We start from the raw sequence: 18226 nt of genomic DNA, 5'->3' as shown, positions 1-18226 counted from the left end.
TTTAATTTGTTGATTGATATATGGTCTGTACTTAGACAAACACTAAGTTCTACAACATATATAATGTCAACATGGGAAAATACCAACTTTGTCATTGCACATACCAGTAAATAAATACATTTGCTCAAGAATACCAAAGAGTTTATTCAAAAAGTCACTTAATAAAAGCACAGTTTTGCAAGTTTGTCTAAAACTCCAGATAATTTTGAACAAAAATGTCTGACCACTCCAGAATAGGAAAAGACAATCTTGTGCAAACAGACATACACATTCTAGGCATTATGAAAACTGGCTAAATGTATATTCCCAGCAAGAGAAGTGCCACCCATCCTGACCAAGTCCTCTTTGTAACTCTGGCCTTCATGAGGCCAGAGTCGGGCTTCCCTTTCTAAGCCCCTCAGAATTACTCTCTAGGAAACTCTGGATCTTGGCCTTATCTATAGCTCTGCCTGGACCTTGATGGGGGGAAAAGGAGAGGGACAGGAAAACAGAAGAGAAGAAAGGGGTGTGACATGTTTCTTAGGAAATAAAAAAGGCACAGTGATGAGCCAGAAAAGGTAGTGATGAAAGCAGGGATCAACTTTAATTCACCCTCTTACTGAAGGCTTGGACAGTCCAACCTCCTCAGCTGTAGACGAGAAAACCACCTAGAAAAACGTGCTTTGCTCAGAATCACCTAGCTACTAAGTGCAATAGTGCTCTCTATAAGACCAACTTGCCTCTCAACTTGGTCAGAAAATTAAACCTATCCCCAGTACTTCTGGGGTATTGCTTCTCCCTCCCCCCTAATCCTGAGATGACAGAATTGCAAACTGGAGGTACAGAAGGACAGGTAACCAGTAAACTGAAAACAAGAGCCCATCCCTTGGCCTGTTCCTGGGGGCTGCTATAGTTCAGTGCTGGGCACAAGATCGCAGACTCCTTAAGCTATCTGGAAAAGTGTGCTCTGAGGGCCACCTGGTATCCTGAGGTCACAGGTATAGCTTAGGAAAGAATTCTAGGAAGGGAAGGCCAGTGTTAGCACAGTAAGGGAAAAGCAGGGACTCCAGATAGGAAATGTCATTTGTGCTTGCATAACAGAGCCATGGTCATGGCTCACTGCAGACCCCACTGTGAGGAAGCATGTACTTACTAGGTTTGAAGTCCTCACTGCTGCTTATTAAATTTAGAACTGCCTCTAAATGTAAACTGGCAGAGCATTTATCTGTAAGTATTTCCAGACCCAAGACAAGCTTTGCTTCTATAATTTTGCTGCCCTTTTTTGTCACTGAAGGATGCAGGCTCCGAAGGTCCTCTTCTAGCTTGTGATTATTACACTTGCTCGCTTCCAGTGCCTGTCCTCAGCATGAGTCTGGACCTTACCTGCTCCTCCTAAACTAGTGTCGTGATTTTTAAGGCACATTCACTAGAGTATGTTCAGATTCATCCAAAAGCATGCATATTTCTTCAGGTAATGCAAAATGGAACTGAAACTAAAATTTCTTGGATGGTATCCTCCCAGTCAGAACCCCTGGGAGAAGGAGCTGCTACTTTCCCAGGTCTACTTTCTGATCAAAGAGCATGAAATGAAAAAAAAAAAAAAAAATCCACAGGTGATCATAACATCCTTATTCCTTTCCTACTCATCCTTAGAACTATAATCATAGTAAGAAACCTCAGTTGGTGATTTGCAGATTGCCCTTTTCCCCAGTTACACACAGAGACACAGACACACACAGACAGACACAGAGCACCTTGGAGCCAGAAGGAAAGAAAAGCTAGATTTGGAGAAGAGTGGGGAAGTGAACATCACTGCTCTGTAGAAGAGCTGTTTGGGGTAAGAGGGAGTAGAGTTTTGGGGTGTGGCCCCAGGAGCAGTACAGAGGAGCTGCCGAAGGTCCCAGCTGCCCACCACCCTCAGGGCCTGCTCATTTCATCATCCAGTCACCAGGTGCGTAGAGGGTATGAAGGGCAAGAGCTGTTCCCGTGGGAGATGCTGAGCCCAGATGGTTTCCAGGGGCCCTGGCAGCTTTTTGAGTCTTTGGGCCCATGGAGAGGCCAGTGGAAAGGGAAACCCAGCATCACCAGGAGTGGGGCCTTAAGAAAAGACCTTGTGAGGCTGGAGCTCAAGCACCCATCACCCACTGCTCACCAGAGCTTTCTTCCCCAGGCCCGAGCCACACCAAGTTCCTGACCCCACCAGACTATCCAACCACCCTGCTCTCCTGCACATTTGCCACTGGGCTTCTACCTTTTCCACATGGCCACCTGGATTCCCCCCTCCCTAGGATCTAAAACAGCTCATTCTACTTTAAAATCAGAGACGCCGCTTGACCCAGACTTGGGAGATCTAGTTTTCATCATCCCAACTGTCAGCAGGTCTCTTCCCAAAGTGAGGAGAAGAGCCAAACTAGAACTATGGAAAGGAGGAGGGCCCCACAGTACCTCATCAAGAAGTGGATCAGCCCTGGTAAACAAGTCTCGTGCCCTCAAGAGTGGTCCGGAAACTAGACCAGTGGAAGGGCCTCGCACATATTCACACTAGAACAGGTATCCCTTGCTATGAGCACTCAATGTAGGAAATCCTAGATTAGAAGGAAATAAGAACTCAGTACCTTCCACTTAGGTCAGAACAACTCCCCCTCACTACAGAACCTCACTAGAGTAGTTAGGACTTATTTAAAAAAAATTTCTACACCACCTTTCCAAGCACACCTACTCTGAAGGGAGATGCTATTCCTCCTTGCTTCCCCTTGACTTCTGACCACCATCTGGGTGAGCAGCCGGGGGGGGGGGGGGGGGTGGGGGTGGTGGTGGTAAATGACAAAACAGGTAAGGGCTTGGCTTAGCGTTTCCAAGGCTTCAGGGTAGATGGTGCCATCCCAAGAGGAGGAGGATGGAGGGAGGAGATCAGGCCCAGCCCTGGAACACTCACACCCCACCCATCACACCCGAATAGAGAAAGGGGCAGCAGCCTTGCTAAGGCCTGCCCCCTGAGCCAAACACAAGCCAGTCTCAGAGTGATACCCAAAAAGCCAGCTTTCAGTCTCTGTAACCAGACAAAAGGGTGAGGGTATGCAGACTGGGTCCCAGGAAGGCCAGAGAACCAGTTTCTTGGGGGATGGTAGGAACAAAGAAATCAAGGGAGCTGAACTTTGCCACTAACCAGCCAGGTGACCCAGTGCAAGTCCCATTCCTGTTATGATTCACCTAAAGTACTACTAGTTCATCACTAAAGGCCCTGCCATCTCTGAGCTCTTGTGGTTCTAAAATACTCCCTGCTTTCTTCACCCTGCCCCACTCCCACCCAGGAAGAACCACACCTTGACTGACCATAGGAGGAGCTGAAGCACAGGCAAGAGCACTGAGCTGGAATTTCTTCCCGGAGCATGCCAGGGTTCAGGAGTAGTGCTCTGCCCACTAGAGTCCCAGGCCCGCCTACCTGTGTGCACTCAGGCTGACAAGCTGGTCCCCGTCCACATTTACTGGGAATAGTGCAGGAACTGCTCAGTAGAAAGCTCCTCCGGCAGTTGACAGGACTCCCGAGATAGCCCTGGTCCAGGGAGCCTTTCCATGTACCTCTTCCACGTGGACCTGTGTCCTACAGGCCCCATCCTCTAAGACATCTGGCCTGGAGGCCCAGCCTCCTACTGCCTGTCTCTGTGCACATGGAGAAAACCTCCCACAGCCAGGCCCCTACAGTCCTGACAAGGTCCTGCCACTCACCTTTCCCAAACCCCTATAACTCCTCCCAGCCTGGCTGAGGCCTTCTGAAGCCAGAGGACTTTCTGTAGTTAGCAAAGGACTTGGTAGCCGATCCTTGCCCTTCTGTGTAAAGTTGATGTACCCAACACAAACACTGTGCCCTTCACTAATGGGGGACCCGTTGTCCCCTGACTCCTAGGCTGAGGGGATGGCTGGGCCACAGGAGCCCTGCATTGTGCTTCCTCTCCCTCTACACGTCTTCCTACCTTCCAGCTGAAGAGGCCACCCAGCTTGGCAAACATGATTGCAGCAGGATACTAACCCAAGAGTTGGGGATGTGTGTGTGCAGCCCTTGGGGCACAGGAAGAATTCATTCTGGTCCATTCACACACACCTCCCCCATCTAGTCCTCTGTCTCAGCAGTGGAGGCGGGTCTGAGCTGGCTGGGCCAGGGAGCCACTGAGAACAGAAGGTTCATCTGGCAGGAGGCCTATGTACAGAGGGTAGGCAGGGCTGTCTCTGCAGGCAGCTCCACTCCAGGCTGGGCAACCCCAACGGGCACAAGGAGGCCCTCTACTCGCAGGCCAGCTTGCTGTCGAAGCTGGACAGGGCGATGGCGAAGGCCTGCAGCGCACACAGTGGGTAGTTGTAATCCATGGTGAACACATCCTCTGCTACACGGCCAAACTGCATCACAATGTAGTCCGCTGGAGGCAGGCACAAGTGTGCACAGAGAGAGAAAGAGGACAGGGCAGGGATAGTAGAGATGAGGAAGCGGGAAGAGAAGCCGAGATGCCAAGGGAAATCCCAAAGGAGGTAAAACACAGACCAATGGGGAGAAGTGGTGGGAAAGAGGGAGATGACACAAGGAGAAAGACAGACATATAAACACCAGAAGACAAAAGAGAAAAAGTCCATTCAGAGGGTGTTTCCACACCTGAGACTGCTGACTAGGGTTAGGGCTCCAAAGAAGGTTCTTCCCAAGGCCTCCCGTCATTATGGTTAGAGAGCTCTTGACATCTGACCTAAGCCATATGACCCACATCCTTAAGCTCTGGCCTGTAAAGGCTGGGCTGGGTGAGTGAATCCTGCGCTACAGGCCATGGCTACCACGTGGATGATAATGAGTAAGGGCAGAAACACTCACGGTCATTGCCATGGATGATCTGGAAGTTCTTCACAGAGGCCTGTGTGACGCGTCCGTGGAAGTTGAGTACGTAGGACTGTGTGTCGTCATTCCAGACAGGCGTCTTGTTTTGCAGCTCAATGATACTCTCCGTGTTCTTATTCTGCCAGCGTGCTAGCAGCGTCTCATGCTCCTGGGAAGGCAGCCTCCCCTGAGCCAGGCCCAGCCCTGTGCTGCCGCACCACAACCACCCTGAAGAGGGATGTGCCCTGGGGGTGGGGTTCTTAGATTTCCCTAGACCTCCACGGCTTCTTACACTGTGTCTCCTCCACAGACACAAGCCAGCTACAGTTCTGTCCACAGAAGTGCATGCAGAGGCTGGGATGATGGGGAAGGGGTGGGCAGAGACTCACGTTTCGGGGCCGGATGGAGACTCTCTCATGAACCATGTTCATGCCTGGGACAATCACACTCATCTTCCGTGGCCCCTTGAAACCTAAGACGTTTGTCTCCTGGGAAACAAACACAGAGCGAGAACTCAACACTGGAGGGGACTCTACTTACCTCACAGAGAGATGGCAGGGGCGTGGGGAGAGGGAATAAAAATGATGAGCTCGTTTCCAGCCTCTCCACTTGAATGTCTAACAGGCATCTCTAAACTTGACACATGCAGAACCAAGCTCCCCAATCTCCACTCTGCCTAAACCAGCAACATCTACAGTCTCTCACTTAATTCTTCCATTTGTTCATTCTTGACTCCTCTCTTTCACTCACAACCCACTTCTAATCCGTCAGCAAATGCTGTTAACTCGACCTTCAAATTATATCCAGAACTCAACCACTTTCTACCAGCATCACGTCTCACCAAGATGACAGTAATAACCTTTATCTGGATTCCTTGTTTCCAACCTTCCCTGCCCCCCATCTTTTCACACAGCAGCAAGCAGTCAAGTCCCATGCTTTGCCTCCACTATTCATTCACATTAAAAGCTGAAGGCCTTACCCTGACCACAAGGCCTCACATGGTATGGCCCCATCACTTTCCTCTCCACACCATTTGCTCTCCTCTGCACTCACTCTGCCCTCCTTGCTATTCCCCATACATGCCAGTCACTCAGGACATTAGCACTGGCTGTGTTCTCCCCTACACCTATATGGCTGGCTCCAACTTCCTTCCGGGCTTTACCCAAGTGCTACCTCAGGGAGACCCTCCCTACCATCCTTCCTAAAAGCTTACACACACCTAATATTTCATATCCCTCTTCCCTGCTTTGTTGTTTCCTCTTCACATTCATCAGGAACATTATTTATTTTGTTTATATGTTTTATAGCTTGTCTCCCCTACCAGAGGTTTAAGGTATAAATTTACATCTCTCTTCTTCACTATTGTATCTTCAGTGCCTCAAACAGTACCTGCAACACAGCTGGGGCTCAGAAAGCATTTGGAGTTTTGGGCTGCCTCCCCAAAGGTGACCAGCAGGTGGCAGCACAGGATCATACAAAACAGCTACAGAGCTCGCAGACTGGCCGCCTTAGAAGTATCCATGCCCCCCGGTTAATGGAGGTACCAATCCCCCATTTTAAAATGGAGACAAATCCCCTGTATTTATATTCCAGTTTGGTCATTTAGAATCTATAGGACACTGGAAAGTGACCCAACCTCTGAGCTTCAGTTTCATCTATATGATAAAAGATATAAGACTGAGCTCTTAGGTTGTACATTCAGTGAGATGATTATGCAAAGGGCCTTGTAGTCCATGAGGGCCTACATACCAAAGGGAGGACATGAGGGATGACCCAGGCCTCCTGTCTCCTTTCCCAGAGGCTCCCAGGCTGGGCTATATAGAGCTCACCTGGTTCCCAAGGCTCCCTGGCCATATGGCCATCTGTGGTCTGAGCTCTGAAGACAGGGGCCACTCCAACAGAGAGCAGCCCAACTCTGTACAGTCTTGTCTACTCACAAAGCGAGATGGGAAAACCCACAGGTTGGGCAAGTCCTCCGTGTCATGTCTAACTTGGAGACTAGAGACCAGGAATGCAGGACTCACATAGCACACGGCTGCCAACTCCTGACGCAAGGCTCCACTTTCCAAAGTAGAGGATGATGCCTTCTGAGGGTTGACTCCATTGTCATAAACGGTGAACTTAGTGCCCATGAGGTTAGACCTGAAGGACAGGCAATCGATAAAGGATCATGCACCTTCTGCCCTAAGGCAGGGAAAAGCTCAGTCTGTCCCATGAGGAGCCTGCAGAACATACTGGATTGAGCCAGGAACAGACCTGGGTGGGGGGGGACCCCGCTCACTGAATCCCCATGTTTGATCATGGGCACAAGGCCTGGATTTGCTCTGAAGAGAATCAAAGGGCATCTTAGTTCAGTGAGGGAAATTCCAGGAGGTAAATCTGGCATCCACAAGTTTCCCTCAAGGAACAGGAGTGCTCCTCTCATGGGAGGTGAGCAAGCACAACGGCATGTGGCAAGACTGTAAAGGGGACTCAACATCCTGTAGAGAGTGGATATCACAGATGAACTCCTCTGTCCCATCCAGCCCATGGTGTTGGTCCAGCCCCATCTCCAGCATTACCTCATCTCTAAGCTTGGCTTCTGTTTCCCCGATCTGGCACTCTGCTCCTCAGCAAACATTCCCCAAGAACTAGCTCAGAGCCCTTCTCCGATCCCAAGGTTGCATTCTCTTCCCTCAAGGGCTCTAGCACAGACCATGGGGCCACAGCAGCTCTTCCATGGTGGCCTACATCTTCAATGACTTCCTGAGATTTTGATCCACCACTCTTGGCAGACCTGTGCCCCACTCGCCTGGGAGCAGCTTAGGGTAGGGTGCGCAAGGTCCATCCCCAAGTCTGGCTCTAGACTGGCACAGACCGGGGCCTGTGGTTGGATCTGATGGACAGACGGAATTCCATGAGCGGATATGACCCCTAACCTAGAGCTCCTTCAGGGACAAGACATGCCCTGTCCAGGGTCTGGCCCTGCCCCTCCCTCCCACCCCTGCCTGCTTCCCAGGGGAGCGCTAGTACCGCAGTTTCCCGATGTAGCTGTCCCCTCCTCGAGACAAGTCTGTTGGGTCCACAGAGATGAGGTAATTGGAAGTTTTACTCTTCTTTCTCTTCCTTCCCGCCAAGAGGAACACCTTGGGGAATGGAGCAAAGTCACGTTCCAGGCCCAGCCTCTGGTCACAATTACGGGTGCCCCTCACACACACGACTCTCCCTTGTGTCAGCTCCTGAACATATGTGTGTGCATGCACACATGTGCACCAGCAGACACAAAGGTACGCACCGACCAGGTACGGAGGCTTCTGTCCCTTTGAGGGAACTGAAAGGTCAGTGTTGGATCTGAGGCTTCCGGTCACATCCCAGCCCCGGGACCTCAGGCCATCCCCAGGCAGAACTGCAGGTGCAGGCCAACCTCACCTTCTTCCCATCCTCGCGGTCCAGGTGCAGGAAGTAGGTGGGGTACATGCCCCGGTCCATCCCCTTCTTGTCCCGCGTGATGCGGCACTTGATGGTGATACCTTGGGGGGCCGGCCTCAGTGCAAATTCCTCAAGATCCTGGACCTCAACATCCCCCGAAGGTTCTGGGGCTGTTGGGCTGGGGGCCGAGGCTGCCTCCTACCAGGGAGAGAGTAGGAGCCTGATGCCCCAGAGACCTGGAGCAGGTGCAGTTGGCAGTCTGGGATCCAAAGCTGCCCTCTGGGGTGGTGGTGGTGGGAACTGGGGCAAGGTCCTTGGGACATGGGCCTGGCCATGCTGGCCCTGGGGTCAGCAGCCAGCACCTCAGCCCTTCTCCCACCTCAGCTGTCCCTGGGGGTGGAGACGGAGGATGTGGGCAGGTTCTCAGGGCCATCCTGTCCAACTCGAGCCCTACCCCTCCACCCCCCACTCCTGGCCTGACTGGGGAGGAGGCAGGATAGGAGGACAGAAGAGCCCTGGTCCAGAGAAGCTCCTGGTGGGCACCTAGGCCTAGTCCCAGGAGAGCCAACTTTCATTTCTTCACACCCATTCCCCTGCAGCCCAGATGATCACCCTCCGAAGACTGCCGTCCACACCCCTGCTGGGCAGGAGAACGCCTCACCCTGACAGACTTCCTGCTGGTAGCAGAGCTGGGGCGGGTGTTGCTGTTTAGCTGGGAAGAACTGGAGCTATTCTCATCCTCATCCTCCTCTTCCTCTTCAAAGCTCATGCTGCTAGAGACACCTGGGCCAGGCAGGGGAGCAGGCAGGGCCGAGGGGTCACATATACACGCCTGGACAAACACCTGTTCAGAAGCACTGAGCCACCTGTACACGTACAGCCATATGTACACACGTGGGTACACACACCCAAATATATGCAAGGACACATTCTCTCAAGCGCACGCGTGAGCTGGGGATGCTCACAGTCAGTATGTGACCCCGCCCCAGCTTTAGCTCAGTCCCCCCATGAGTTTCCCCCAAACCCCCAGTCACAGTGCCCAACTCCTGGGTAGTGAGGCCTGAGCAGAGCTGACCCTGTGCAGGGGGCCTTCATGACCACCAGAGGCCTCAGCTGGCACAGGCAATGGCATCTGCTTGGGGGAGGCCCAGTTCCTCACCCAGCCTGATGTGCAGGGGCGGCCGACTCCCCTCCCAGCCTGTCTGCGGCCTTCTGTCTGCGCATTGCTCCCCACCTGGAATGCTGTCGCCAGCCTCACGCTGCCTCAGTGGCCCTTTCTCCAGGAAGCCGGCCCTGATCTGACTTGTTGGAGCATGTGGCACTGCCAGGCTTCCCTCTACCACCGTGTGCCAGGGACTCCCTCAGGCAGGGCTCACGGAGGTGCAACTCTGGGCAGCAGGTTTCCCGGGAGGATGTGCCCTGCCTCTCGGCATTCTGGCTCTGCTCCCCGAGCTGAGCAGGTACAGGGGAAACATTGTGCAAAAGGAGCTTTTTCAAAGGAACCAAAGGGAAAGGAAATCTGTCTCCAAACCCAGACCTCCCTGGGGACAGGAGATGGAAGTAGGGAGAGAGGGCTGGGCTGTGGACAGGTTGCTCACTCCAGTTCACATCTATTTCCCTTAACTTGGCCTTATCAGGGGCCCCTACACCCAAATTTCTCATTGGTGCCCAACTGTGCCCCCCTACCAGGGCCTAGGAGGGACCGCAACAGACACAGGAGGACCATGCTCCTCCAGAAGGGTACATCTATGAACCTGGGACTGAGCTTCGGGGGTGTCACTGAAACCCCACAGGGCTCACCCTTCCTCTGCATCGTGGCACGGAGGTCCTGCCCGCTGGGCTGTGCGCCCCCACCAGCTGCCGTCTCCCCTGCGTCCTGGGCGTGGTCTGACTGGCCCACAGTCAGGATCTGCACCGGGCCTCGGGCCTCACACTTGTCTTCTGCCAGTGCTGCTGGCCCGCTGGTGCCTGCAGGCCACGGACACTCCTGAGTTCCGTGGGGATTCGGGGGGAGGGAGAATCTGGATTCTCAGACATCCTTAAAGTGGGTGAGGGACGAGTGGGGAGACTCTCTGCAAAACTTTATTTGCAAAACTGATCTTTAAAAAAAACTAATGATTGCTGCCAGCCTGTTAATGATCGGTAAGCTACGAAGGGACATGGACTTCGTTTCTTCTGCTGTTCCCCCAAGTTAGCTGCCGAGGGTTGGTTTGAAATGCTTCACATCCCTATGGAAAAAAGCCATCTACAAAACCAACTGCACAGTGAAAAGGACAAGATGGAGAACAAAGATCGATCGTGACCAGACCCAAGGCCACCACTCGTTCACAGACGTGACCAGCTCCTGGTTACCAGTGCTGATCTCTCTCTCTCTCTCTCTCTCTCTCTCTCTCTCCAACACAGACACACCCATGCTGCTCGCTCGCTCACGCGCTCTCTCTCTCTCTCTCTCTCTCTCTCTCTCTCACACACACACACACACACACACACACACACGGTAACTCATAGACATCATTCAAAACATATGGGCCTCCTGAAAAAGGTGGGGTTTGGCATACACTCGCTTTCCCACATGGAAGATCTCCCGTCCCACATCACCCAGCCCCAGGTGCCCAAGTAACAGAAGGCCTGGCCCACACAGGTGGCAGCTGCCCTGCCTGGTTGGGCTGTGCGCCAAATGCTGCTGTCAGCTCCAGAAGCCTAGGAACCCGGACATACCACTGTCCAACCATGGCCCACAGGCCTGGCAATCACTGGCCCCTGCCCAAGGGTTGAGGACACAGAGTGTCTAGTCAGCAGAGACAGGACTCGTGGCAGGAGCCACTATAAAACTGTCCTCGATCTCTGGGGATCTTTTCTGGAGAGAGAGGAGCACAGAGAACAGACTGGTTTGTGGGCCCGGAGGCTGGAGTCAGGACTCGAGCAGAGAGTGGAGGAAGCCCACAGGGCAACCATGAGCGCTGCACAAGGATGGGCAGGCAGCCCGGGAGGCTGTGACACCTGCTGCAGGGAGCGTCCTGGGGCAGGACACAGGCAGCTGGCCAGGCAGGCACTCAGGCCGGGTGGGGGAGGGACTTCCCAGGCCTGACCCAGCCGAGATGCACGTCACTTCTGGCAGCAGGCAGAGCTTGCCCACACCCACAGGCCAGCGCAGGAACCCCATGAGCTAGACGAAGCCTGTGAGCCAGCTGGGTGGGGGCCTGAGTGCCATTCCGGGCCTTCGTGGAGGCCTCCCGCCCTGTCCCTTACCTCCAAGTCTGGAGGAGAAGCCTCCCCCCAACCCTCCAGTGGGAGCCAGGCCTCCTGAGGAGGGCTGTAGTGGAGGCAAGCCAACCTTTGTGCTTCCCCTTCTTCTCCTTCCTAGAGGCCCCGCCCTGGCCTCCTGCTGCTGCGGCTGCCTTGGTTCTCTTGGCTGAGGCTGGTGCTGTTGGGCGGGCAGCTCCCAGCTGTGCACTGGTAACTGGGTCGGCCTCTTGAACTGCCCAGGAGAGAGCCAGAGAGAGAGCAATGGGTGAGATCTAGGTGAGAGCAGAGGTCCAAGTGGAACTCACTTCTCAGCACAACGTTTCCCAGGGCTGCACCACCACCTGAGCCCCACCGGGGCCTCTGAACCACCCATCTTGACAAGGCACAGGGGCCCAGGGCAGGCTGGGCCGGAAGGAGGTGGCACCCCCACTCCAGTGTGATAAAGTCACAGCAAGCTGGCCCACACCATGATCCATCAAGAAGCACTGCAGTCAGTCTCTGGGCCAGCAAACATTCTGAGCCTGGGCAGGGGAAGGGAGAAGATCCGGGAGAATGTGGGTCACCGAAAATGGTGAAGACAGAAAAGGCTGCATCTCCTAGAAGAGCCCAGAACTAGCAGGACAAGCACGGCGGGGAGCCTGCGCTGGCCCTCACAGGACAAGTCCACAGGAGCCTGGATGCTGGAGCACCCCCAAGGCAGGAGAATAAGTCTGGGACATGAAGAGTTGCACACTCTGACAGGCCTCACAAGGATCACAGCTGGATGGCCTCCAAAGTCTCCACACATCAGGACCCCAACCTGCTCAAAGTCCCTGAATGACTTCTCAATGCTCATAACATGAAGATGACCGACATTCTCTTGTGAGTCTGGCCCCTCCAGCTCCCCTCCACTTGGCCTTGGCCTTAATCTCACACTCCTCACTTCTCAGGAGACCCAAGTCCCGGCCACACCAGGCTCTTTCAGTGCCTTGTGCACCCGGTCCTCCCTCTTGCCACAGAAGCCTTGCTCTAGCTGCCTGAACCGCCCTCACTATTGACTGTCCCCTAACCCCAACTGAACTCCCACTCAACCTGTGCCCTCCTCAGGGAGGCTTTCCCTGACCCCAGTCTGGGAGTAGGCTCTCTGCCATTCACTCCCAGAGCCTAGTTTCTTTCTGCAAAATACACCTGTGACTATCTGTTTAACTCTCTCTGCCCTCCAAGACCTTAAGGTTCATGCGTGAACAGAGACCACACCTGTTTTGTGCTTACCCAGGACCCTCAGCCTCTAATCCAGAGCCTAACATAAACCAAGCCCTCAAAATATATTTAAGAAACAAATATTTAACATGAATGAGCATGGCCAATAAATCAAAAACCACTTGCTGGGATAAACACTTCTGATTTACGTCAAACTCCCCAGTCATCCTCTGGAAACGATCCCATTGTACTTAACACCAGGAGCCAGCAGAGGGCAGGGCGGGAGACAGCTAGGGCCGCAGGTGGGGGTGGCAGGTACTCTAGGACATCCCCAGCCCAGGCCAGCCAGTCACCTGTGCGGCCGCCTCCTGGGGCCCTGCCCGCTGCTCAGAGCCGGGCAAACACTGGCCCTCCCGGGCAGCAGGAGGCACGCAGCCTGGTCTTGAGTCTCAGCAGGGAACAGCACTCAGCAGACTGGACTACCATGGAATACACCATGGCCGCTTCAATGTTTCAAAGCCCCGAGAAACAGAATTATCCTCACTTTGCAATGGGAGAAAACAGACCCAGAGAGGGGAAATGACTTGCTCACAGTCACAAGTGAGCAGGTGACCTATGGTGGTGCGACCAGAAGCTGTGTCTTGTCACATGGGAGGCACACTCCCTCCGGAAGCGCTGCCGTCCTTCTGCGGGCCTGGCCCTGCCCCGGGCACACAATCTGTACTCAAGAAAACAGCTGCTGAAACAGCTGCATGGCAGTGACTTACGAGACTCCCAAAGCCTCAAGATGCCTGAGCATATGCAGGGGCCCCGGGCTCCAGGCCCCTCCCTCGGCCCGCCTCCCTCCACCTGAGCTGGGAGCCGCAACCAGCCTGAGCACACCCTGATGGGGTGAGCCCCTCGCCTGCGCAGGCAGGCAGAAAGTCCCCAAGGGGCTCCCCAAAGCAAAGCCAGGGTATGAAGCCACAGCACGGGGGCCTGCGCAGGCTGACCCAAGGGCAGATACCTTGGTAGCTGGTGCTGCCACTGCTGCTGAGGTAGGACTCCACCAGGGGGGCCTGCTCCTCCGACTGCCGGGCCCGCCGGCTCCGGGGCCGCCCATCCGCATTGGCCTGCACCATCAGGGGTTCCTGACGCTTCTTCTTCTGCTTCTGCTCCAGCAGGGCCCGCTACAGAGGCACCGGACAGGCAGGGAAGTTGGCGGGCCCTGAGAGGGCAGCCTATCACTTCCGCCCAGAGGGCAGGCTCCCAACTGGGATCAAAGAGAAGGCCCTGCTCGTTCAGCTCAGTTCTAGAGGTTGCGATGGGATCCACAGCCCACTCCGGACCAAGGTACCTTGAGACTCAGGGTCCAGGAAAAGGAGGCAAAAGTGAGCCCAGGGAGTTGCCCTGGCAGGACCCCAGCACAGATGTCCAGGGTTCCACCTGCAGTGGTCCAGCTGCCTATCCCACAGAAGCCCTGGGTTCTGGGGCAATGCTAATGCTGAGCTGGCAGAGAGGGCTTGCCTGTCTTCTGTGAGAGCCTCCTCCTCCCCAGACAGAGCCACCCCAGGAAGGGAGACAATCCTCCCTCCCCACCCTTGGAGACTCAGGCCAAGACGCCAAATGCTGACCACGCCTCCACCTGGCCCCAGCCCCACTCACCTGCCGGTCAAGCTTCTGCTGCCTCAGGTTGCTGCCCTCATCATCTAAGACACTGCAGAGGGAGAGAGGGGCACTCAGGGCCTGCCTACCACATGCCAGGATGGAGCCCAGAGCCCACCCCCAGCACATCTGCATTCTTTAAACCCCTCCTGTCATGACTCCTGGGTACATAGGAGAGGGAGGAAGGGTGGAGCCACCCTCTGGAAATTGGCTCCAGACAAAAAGGTGTGAGCCATATTTTAGCCACTTTAGAGCTTTCTCCTGCTGGGATCCCTGCTGATTCAAGGAATTCCTAGTCAGCCTGGCCCCAGTAAGTACAGGAGGAGACTTTCCCTTTGCGCCCATGAGCAGGAACATGCCTGAGATCCAGGAAACCTGTCCCAAGGCACCAGGCAGAAGCCGGGCCCAAGGCCGGGCTTCAAAGTCAGGCACCCATCCGTTCCAGGTGCCTCTCGGATCTCACCAGCTCTTCCCCTCTCTTTCCATCCTTTCTGGAGGAGGCTGGATCCTCTGGGGCAGACACCTTCCCCTTCTGTTCAAACTCCTGGCTCTCCGGGTGGCAGAATGGAGGTGCTAACACTGCCCACTCCCCTTCCCCACTTAAAGAGGGTTGAGGGTCCCCTCATTTGGAAGAGTGAAGCTAAAACACCAACCAGTCCCTCAGGGCAGGGCTGGGTGGGCATGTCTGCAAACAGACACAGCATGTCAGCACATAGCCCAGCAACCAGCCAATATGGTGCAGGGGGCACCAGGGCATCAAATCCTTGAGTCCCTAAGGTCTTAGAACAGGTAGCATCACCTCACATACACCAGACCTGCCTCCCAGGAAGGTAAGCATAATCAGCGAGCTCCAACCACTTAGCCTTCCTTCTCGTCCAAGACACATACATGAGACCCAAGCCCAAATTCTATAAAAGCCAAGGTTAAGGGGCGCCTGGGTGGCGCAGTCGGTTAAGCGTCCGACTTCAGCCAGGTCACGATCTCGCAGTCCGTGAGTTCGAGCCCCGCGTCAGGCTCTGGGCTGATGGCTCAGAGCCTGGAGCCTGTTTCCAATTCTGTGTCTCCCTCTCTCTCTGACCCTCCCCCGTTCATGCTCTGTCTCTCTCTGTCCCAAAAATAAATAAACGTTGAAAAAAAAAAAAATTAAAAAAAAAAAAAAAAAAAGCCAAGGTTAAGGGGTAAGATTGGAGCCTGAGGATCTGAGCCCTGGGAATCCCCAGGCTGCCCTGGCCCAGTTATGCTGGAGCCTGCCCCTGAACCAGACCTGTGTGGGCACTTGCACAGGCTTGCCTGAGTGCATCAGGTCTGTGTGTGAAGCTCTAAGTGTATCTCATGCATGTGAACACACGGGGATGTGTGCAAATATAGGAGTACATCTACGTGGATAAGCACATACCTGGATATCAATGCATGTAAACACCTGCGTAAGAAGTGGGTGTGCTTGTGTGCAGGTGAGTACAGTGTGCATGTAAGGGGGAAAGATGAGGTCAAGTCGCCCCACAGACAAGGTAAAGCCATTTCCACCTCCTCCTGACAACAGCAGCTCTTTCTAGCTGGACCAATCATTGACTTGAAAGGACCCTTCAGCTCATTCAAACTACCTGTGCATCCATGTGCTGGGGCAGCCGGGCCAGGGGGGAGGGGGGGGTGGGGGGGGCAGGAAGTCCACGGATTACACAGCTCACTGCCCACCTCTGGCTTCACCCACACACCTCCCTGGCCACAAGCTATAACGACTGCATGTTTTTAACTGGCAGCTGTCCTACCTACTTGAAGGCCTTTCCTGATACCCAGGGACTGCTGTACACTCAAGAGGAGCCCCAACTGTGATCTGGGGCCATGCACAGCCTTATTCACCAAAATCCTTGGCTGCCAGAGCACAAGAGAAAACACTACTAAACAGACATGCTCGAAGTCAAGGGCTCGGCCCACCTAAAATAGTCTAGAGCTGCATGTGGGACTCCCTGAAGGCATTGCCAGGGCCGAGGACAGGGAAGAAGCTCCTAAAAACGCAAGCTGTCTTGGACAGTGAGTGCCCCATCAGAGAAAACAGGCATGACGGGAGAGTGGCAGCAAGGGTCTTGAAGAAAGGATGACGGTACTAGAGTCAGCAAGATGCCTGGGGGCCCTGCCAGGTCTTAAAGGCTACATCTCTGCCACTGGTCTCTCCACCTAAGTCAGTGGTCTGACTGAATAACACCAAGGCAAAGCGTCTGCTCCCACAGACTTCAACAGGTCAGTCCACAAACACCACTGTCTACCCTGGGCTGCTGCACGAGCAACGCATATTCATTTATAACTTCCCGGATACAGATGGAGACTGCAGTCTGGACTCCATGTGGCACCTGGCTGACAGAAGCGACGGGGCCTGAAATCCACCCGTGCTCTGCTTGCCAAGCTCTGTGCCTGGGTGCACACGGGGCGGCCTGTAATCTCAGTCACGTGCCAGTGGCCTGGCTACAGGCGACCGTGTCACCTCTGCCAGACTGCCGGCTCCACCTCCCGCCAGCAGGAGAGGCAGTCTCATGGCTTGCTGGGATGATGCGAGTCGCTCGTACTTTCACAGGGCAGGGCAGAGGGCACTCATCTGGGTCATCCTGGCACTGGGCTTGCTGAGCCGGGCAATGAAGATGCCTCCCATGGTGCTGACACTAAAATCTAGGGTCATTTACAAAAGGGGACATCCAGGGGCGCCTGGGTGGCTCAGTCAGTTGAGAGTCCGACTTTGGCTCAGGTCATGATCTCACAGTTTGTGGGTTCGAGCCCTGCGTCGGGCTCTGTGCTGATAGCTCAGAGCCTGGAGCCTGTTTCAGATTCTGTGTCTCCCTCTCTCTCTGCCCCTCCCCTGTTCACACTCTGTCTCTGTCTCAAGAATAAACATTAAAAAAAAATTTTTTTTTTAAAAGAAAAGGGGACATCCATCTGAGGGTTAAGCTGACATTAGCAAAGCCACCTCCAGAACTGCTGGGTCACACTGGCAGCCGGATGGACAAAAGGTGGCTCCAGCCATGGTGGCCTTGCTGCCCAGTGCCTCTAATGTCCTTATTCGTGCAGGAGGGTACATTCCTACCCCAGGCTACTGTCCACTGCCACGGTCATTCTATAGTCACACCCAGGTAAGGAAGCTGCCTTCCTCTTCCTCTGGCCCCATCTCCTTTCCCTGATGGAGGAGAAAGATGAAGAGCTGCAGGCTTTAGCAACAGTGATAAGATTATAAGCAGAATGGACTTCACCACCGGAGATGGATGGATGAACAGAAAGATGGATGAACTAGGGGTAGGCTTCTGAAGAGATTCCAGAAACTCAGCCTGGAGGTGCCTAGAGAGCCATCCACCATGCCTGTTGGAGCAGCCGTGGGGGCGGGGGGGGGGGGGGCGGTACGTGCAGGCTGGGGGCGGCAGTTGGGAGAAGCAACTTGTGCCCGGTGAGTCACAACGTGCCTGGCTGAGCAAGACCCACCCAGGAGGGCCGGCAATTAAAGGACCTACATGGAGTGGCTCCGACAGCAGGCAGCAGCAGGTACAGTGAACAGGCTCCTGGCACAGCACTGTTTCTAGGAAAGCCGCAAAGGCACGAGGCGAACCACGGTCCCCCAGCAGGGATAGGCTTGCACTGCCTAACCGCAATGTATCCGGGGCACACGACACCCGTCCCTGGTGGATAACGGAATCCCCGCAAACCCCAGCTGCTGAGGAGCACAATGACAACAAGGATGGCTGTCTCCAGGGAGTCAAGGAAACCCCTCTCACCTCCTCAGCAGGCCCGGGCTCCACCCCTCCAGACAGCCCTGCCTCTCAGCTCCCGCTTCAGCACCTTCCTTTCTCACCAACACTGCCTCTGTCTGATGGGCACTATTCTAGGCAGCATTAAATGATAACCACAGAGGAGACAGTAATGGCTTTTTAACAACTCGGG

The 18226-nt window shown here is 54.5% G+C and overlaps 1 protein-coding gene across 2 annotated transcripts in view; it reads right to left on the bottom strand.

Annotated features, from left to right (window-relative positions):
- Positions 1-91: 91 nt before the first annotated feature.
- Positions 92-18226, bottom strand: part of TUB (TUB bipartite transcription factor) — an 86864-nt gene continuing 68729 nt past the window's right edge. For both annotated transcript variants that reach the window (XM_030332792.1, XM_030332793.1), the window contains exons 2-12: positions 14312-14363; positions 13674-13836; positions 11577-11720; positions 10043-10210; positions 8904-9025; positions 8243-8440; positions 7847-7959; positions 6859-6976; positions 5224-5322; positions 4832-5003; positions 92-4391 (exon numbers count right to left, since the gene is read on the bottom strand). In XM_030332792.1, coding sequence (XP_030188652.1) covers positions 4258-4391; positions 4832-5003; positions 5224-5322; positions 6859-6976; positions 7847-7959; positions 8243-8440; positions 8904-9025; positions 10043-10210; positions 11577-11720; positions 13674-13836; positions 14312-14363 — 1483 coding nt within the window. In that variant the 3' untranslated portion in view covers positions 92-4257. The remainder of the gene's footprint in view (positions 4392-4831; positions 5004-5223; positions 5323-6858; positions 6977-7846; positions 7960-8242; positions 8441-8903; positions 9026-10042; positions 10211-11576; positions 11721-13673; positions 13837-14311; positions 14364-18226) is intronic.

Source organism: Lynx canadensis, chromosome D1, assembly GCF_007474595.2.
Source record: "Lynx canadensis isolate LIC74 chromosome D1, mLynCan4.pri.v2, whole genome shotgun sequence".
In the NCBI taxonomy this organism is placed as follows: domain Eukaryota; kingdom Metazoa; phylum Chordata; class Mammalia; order Carnivora; family Felidae; genus Lynx; species Lynx canadensis.
The sequence above is the reverse complement of the archived record's forward strand: the minus strand, read 5'-3'. Positions and strand labels throughout refer to the sequence as shown.